Source organism: Watersipora subatra, chromosome 5 (assembly GCF_963576615.1).
Source record: "Watersipora subatra chromosome 5, tzWatSuba1.1, whole genome shotgun sequence".
Taxonomy (NCBI): domain Eukaryota; kingdom Metazoa; phylum Bryozoa; class Gymnolaemata; order Cheilostomatida; family Watersiporidae; genus Watersipora; species Watersipora subatra.
The window spans coordinates 9,458,813-9,464,194 of NC_088712.1; the positions used below are offsets into that span (position 1 = coordinate 9,458,813).

Below are 5,382 nucleotides of genomic sequence, written 5' to 3' on the forward strand. Positions count from 1 at the left end.
TGTTCAAAATTGTGCTTTGGAATATTTACTGACTTTAGAGTTGGGAGCTGTAAAGTAAAGAGTCTTTAAAGTCTGTAAAGTGAAAGGGATTGTGTAAACTTGTTCGTGACTACATCGACATTAAAGATTACTTACACAATCTTTGTAGATTCTATACTAACATTATTAGTATATTACATCATTCATGATTGTTTTTGATGTTTTTGGTAATCTGACTGCCAGAATGTTTCAAAACTACAATTGATAAAGTTGATTGTGGTTATAACTCCCAAAGGATAAATACGTGTATAATGACATCACTAGTAGTCATCGCTGTGATAGTGGGTAATGGCTTATGCATTCGTGTTGAAGAGCTACGCTTTTTTACACAGTCAGCACCTTTACAATTATATCCCTCATATTCACACTTTTGTTGGATGTGTTTTAATTACTCTCGAGCTTTATCAAGTTTAATCTTGAAACATCCAGGCAGTAAGATCACCTCAACCATCAAAAACAACTAGAAACGATATAAAAATATCGATACCTTTTCATGCCATCTACAAACACTTTGTACAAGTTCATTTTTAAATTGAAATTACAAAGCGCTTGTACCATCCTTTCATGCTGTGGGGCATATAGCCTGTGATGCTGTGATGCATGGAGCCTGTGATGCTGTGGTGCATGGAGCCTGTGATGCTGTGGGGCATGGAGCCTGTGATGCTGTGGTGCATGGAGCCTGTGATGCTGTGGGGCATGGAGCCTGTGATGCTGTGGTGCATGGAGCCTATGATGCTGTGGGGCATGGAGCCTGTGATGCTATGGGGCATGGAGCCTGTGATGCTGTGGGGCATGGAGCCTGTGATGCTGTGGGGCATGGAGCCTGTGATGCTATGGGGCATGGAGCCTGTGATGCCGTGGGGCATGGAACCTGTGATGCTGTGGGGCATGGAACCTGTGATGCTGTGGGGCATGGAGCCTGTGATGCTGAGGTGCATGGAGCCTGTGATGCTGCGGGGCATGGAGCCTGTGATGCTATGGGGTATAGATCCTGTGATGCTGTGGGGCATGGAGCCTGTGATGCTATGGGGCATGGAGCCTGTGATGCTGTGGGGCATGGAACCTGTGATGCTGTGGGGCATGGAGCCTGTGATGCTATGATGCATGGAGCCTGTGATGCTGTGGGGCATGGAACCTGTGATGCTGTGGGGCATGGAACCTGTGATGCTGTGGGGCATTGAGCCTGTGATGCTGTGGTGCATGGAGCCTATGATGCTGTGGGGCATGGAGCCTGTGATGCTATGGGGCATTGAGCCTGTGATGCTGTGGGGCATGGAGCCTGTGATGCTATGAGGCATGGAGCCTGCGATGCTATGAGGCATGGAGCCTGTGATGCTATGGTGCATGGAACCTGTGATGCTGTGGGGCATGGAACCTGTGATGCTATGAGGCATGGAGCCTGTGATGCTATAGAGCATAGAGCCTGTGAAGCTGTGGGGCATGGAACCTGTGATGCTGTGGGGCATGGAGCCTGTGATGCAGTGGGGCATGGAGCTAATGATGCTGTGGGGCAAGGAGCCTGTGATGCTATGGGGCATGGAGCCTGTGATGCTGTGGGGCATGGAGCCTGTGATGCTGTGGGGCATGGAGCCTGTGATGCTGTGGGGCATGGAACCTGTGATGCTGTGGGGCATGGAGCCTATGATGCTGTGGTGCATGGAGCCTGTGATGCAGTGGGGCATGGAGCTTATGATGCTGTGGGGCATGGAGCCTGTGATGCTGTGGTGCATGGAGCCTGTGATGCTGTAGGGATAGAGCCTGTCATGCTGTGGGGGACAGAGCCTGTGATGCTGTATGGGATAGAGCCTGTGATGATGTGGGTGATAGAGCCTGAGATGCTGTGGGGGATAGAGCCTGTGATGCTGTGGGGCATAGAGCCTGTGATGCTGTGGGGCATGGAACCTGTGATGATGTGGGGCATGGAGCATATGATGCTGTGGGGCATGGAACCTGTGATGCCGTGGGGCATGGAGCCTGTGATGCTGTGGTGCATGGAGCCTGTGATGCAGTGGGGCATGGAGCTTGTGATGCTGTAGGGCATGGAGCATATGATGCTGTGGGGCATGGAGCCTGTGATGCTGTGGTGCATGGACCCTGTGATGCTGTGGGGATAGAGCCTGTGATGCAGTGGGGGATAGAGCCTGTGATGATGTGGGAGATAGAGCCTGAGATGCTGTGGGGGATAGAGCCTGTGATGCTGTGGGGCATAGAGCCTGTGATGTTGTGGGGCATAGAGCCTGTGATGCTGTGGGGCATGGAGCCTGTGATGATGTGGGGCATGGAGCCTGTGATGCTGTGGGGCATGGAGCCTGTGATGCTGTGGGGGATAGAGCCTGTGATGCTGTGAGGGATAGAGCCTGTGATGCTGTGGGGATAGTGCCTGTGATGCTGTGAAGCATAGAGCCTGTGATGCTGTGGAGCATAGAGCCTGTGATGCTGTGGGGGACAGAGCCTGTGATGCTGTGGGGCATAGAGCCTGTGATGCTGTGGGGCATAGAGCCTGTGATGCTGAGGGGCATGGAACCTGTGATGCTGTGGGGCATGGAGCCTATGATGCTGTGGTGCATGGAGCCTGTGATGCTGTGGTGCATGGAGCCTGTGATGCTGTGGGGCATGGAGCCTGTGATGCTATGGGGCATGGAGCCTGTGATGCTGTGGGGCATGGAGCCTGTGATGCTGTAGGGCATGGAACCTGTGATGCTGTGGGGCATGGAGCCTGTGATGCTGTGGTGCATGGAGCCTGTGATGCAGTGGGGCATGGAGCTTATGATGCTGTGGGGCATGGAGCATATGATGCTGTGGGGCATGGAGCCTGTGATGCTGTGGTGCATGGAGGCTGTGATGCTGTGGGGATAGAGCCTGTGATGCTGTGGGGAAAGAGCCTGTGATGCTGTGAGGGATAGAGCCTGTGATGATGTGGGTGATAGAGCCTGAGATGCTGTGGGGGATAGAGCCTGTGATGCTGTTGGGCATAGAGCCTGTGATGCTGTGGGGCATAGAGCCTGTGATGCTGCGGGGCATGGAACCTGTGATGATGTGGGGCATGGAGCCTGTGATGCTGTGGGGCATGGAGCCTGTGATGCTGTGAGGGATAGAGCCTGTGATGCTGTGAGGGATAGAGCCTGTGATGCTGTGGGGATGGTGCCTGTGATGCTGTGGGGCATAGAGCCTGTGATGCTGTGGAGCATAGAGCCTGTGATGCTGTGGGGGATAGAGCCAGTGATGCTGTGGGGCATAGAGCCTGTGATGCTGTGGGGCATAGAGCCTGTGATGCTGTGGGGCATTGAACCTGTGATGCTGTGGGGCATGGAGCCTGTGATGCTGTGGGGGATAGAGCCTGTGATGCTGTGAGGGATAGAGCCTGTGATGCTGTGGGGATCGTGCCTGTGATGCTGTGGGGCATAGAGCCTGTGATGCTGTGGAGCATAGAGCCTGTGATGCTGTGGGGGACAGAGCCGGCGATGCTGTGGGGCATAGAGCCTGTGATGCTGTGGTGCATGGAGCCTGTGATGCAGTGGGGCATGGAGCTTATGATGCAGTGGGGCATGGAGCCTGTGATGCTGTGGTGCATGGAGCTTATGATGCTGTGGGGCATGGAGCCTGTGATGCTATGGGGCATGGAGCCTGTGATGCTGTGGGGCAAGGAGCCTGTGATGCTGTGGGGCATGGAGCCTGTGATGCTGTGGGGCATGGAACCTGTGATGCTGTGGGGCATGGAGCCTGTGATGCTGTGGTGCATGGAGCCTGTGATGCAGTGGGGCATGGAGCTTATGATGCTGTGGGGCATGGAGCCTGTGATGCTATGGGGCATGGAGCCTGTGATGCTGTGGGGCATGGAGCCTGTGATGCTGTGGGGCATGGAGCCTGTGATGCTGTGGGGCATGGAACCTGTGATGCTGTGGGGCATGGAGCCTGTGATGCTGTGGTGCATGGAGCCTGTGATGAAGTGGGGCATGGAGCTTATGATGCTGTGGGGCATGGAGCCTGTGATGCTGTGGTGCATAGAGCCTGTGATGCTGTGGGGATAGAGCCTGTGATGCCGTGGGGGATAGAGCCTGTGATGCTGTGGGGGATAGAGCCTGTGATGATGTGGGTGATAGAGCCTGAGATGCTGTGGGGGATAGAGCCTGTGATGCTGTGGTGCATAGAACCTGTGATGCTGTGGGGCATGGAGCCTGCGATGCTGTGGTGCATGGAGCCTATGATGCTGTGGGGCATGGAGCCTGTGATGCTATGGGGCATGGAGCCTGTGATGCTGTGGGGCATGGAGCCTGTGATGCTGTGGGGCATGGAGCCTGTGATGCTATGGGGCAAAGGAGCCTGTGATGCTGTGGGGCATGGAACCTGTGATGCTGTGGGGCATGGAACCTGTGATGCTGTGGGGCATGGAGCCTGTGATGCTGTGGTGCATGGAGCCTGTGATGCTGCGGGGCATGGAGCCTGTGATGCTATGGGGTATAGATCCTGTGATGCTGTGGGGCATGGAGCCTGTGATGCTATGGGGCATGGAGCCTGTGATGCTGTGGGGCATGGAACCTGTGATGCTGTGGGGCATGGAGCCTGTGATGCTATGATGCATGGAGCCTGTGATGCTGTGGGGCATGGAACCTGTGATGCTGCTGGGCATGGAACCTGTGATGCTGTGGGGCATTGAGCCTGTGATGCTGTTGTGCATGGAGCCTATGATGCTGTGGGGCATGGAGCCTGTGATGCTATGGGGCATGGAGCCTATGATGCTGTGGTGCATGGAGCCTGTGATGCAGTGGGGCATGGAGCTTATGATGCTGCGGGGCATGGAGCCTGTGATGCTGTGGTGCATGGAGCCTGTGATGCTGTGGGGATAGAGCCTGTCATGCTGTGGGGGATAGAGCCTGTGATGCTGTGGGGGATAGAGCCTGTGATGATGTTGGTGATAGAGCCTGAGATGCTGTGGGGGATAGAGCCTGTGATGCTGTGGGGCATAGAGCCTGTGATGCTGTGGGGCATGGAACTTGTGATGATGTGGGGCATGGAGCATATGATGCTGTGGGGCATGGAACCTGTGATGCTGTGGGGCATGGAGCCTGTGATGTTGTGGTGCATGGAGCCTGTGATGCAGTGGGGCATGGAGCTTGTGATGCTGTAGGGCATGGAGCATATGATGCTGTGGGGCATGGAGCCTGTGATGCTGTGGTGCATGGAGCCTGTGATGCTGTGGGGATAGAGCCTGTCATGCTGTGGGGGATAGAGCCTGTGATGCTGTGGGGGATAGAGCCTGTGATGATGTTGGTGATAGAGCCTGAGATGCTGTGGGGGATAGAGCCTGTGATGCTGTGGGGCATAGAGCCTGTGATGCTGTGGGGC

General features: G+C 55.1%; 1 protein-coding gene across 1 annotated transcript; it reads left to right on the forward strand.

Annotated features, from left to right (window-relative positions):
- Window positions 1-951: 951 nt before the first annotated feature.
- On the forward strand, window positions 952-5,164 carry LOC137397092 (uncharacterized). Its single transcript, XM_068083378.1, has 6 exons — window positions 952-1,080; window positions 1,453-1,621; window positions 1,789-1,956; window positions 2,076-2,291; window positions 2,722-2,877; window positions 4,719-5,164. The coding sequence occupies exons 1-6, from the start codon at window positions 952-954 to the stop codon at window positions 5,162-5,164; spliced, it is 1,284 nt and encodes a 427-aa protein (XP_067939479.1).
- Window positions 5,165-5,382: the final 218 nt, after the last annotated feature.

Bases quoted from the DNA above. Each gene is read 5' to 3' on its own strand.
- LOC137397092 (XM_068083378.1), top strand. From the start codon at position 952: ATGGAGCCTGTGATGCTGAGGTGCATGGAGCCTGTGATGCTGCGGGGC. The intron at 1,622-1,788 runs GCATGGAGCCTG...GTGATGCTGTAG, and splicing joins GGAGCCTGTGATGCTGTGGG to GGATAGAGCCTGTCATGCTG. The intron at 2,292-2,721 runs GCATGGAGCCTG...GTGATGCTGTAG, and splicing joins AGAGCCTGTGATGCTGTGGG to GGCATGGAACCTGTGATGCT.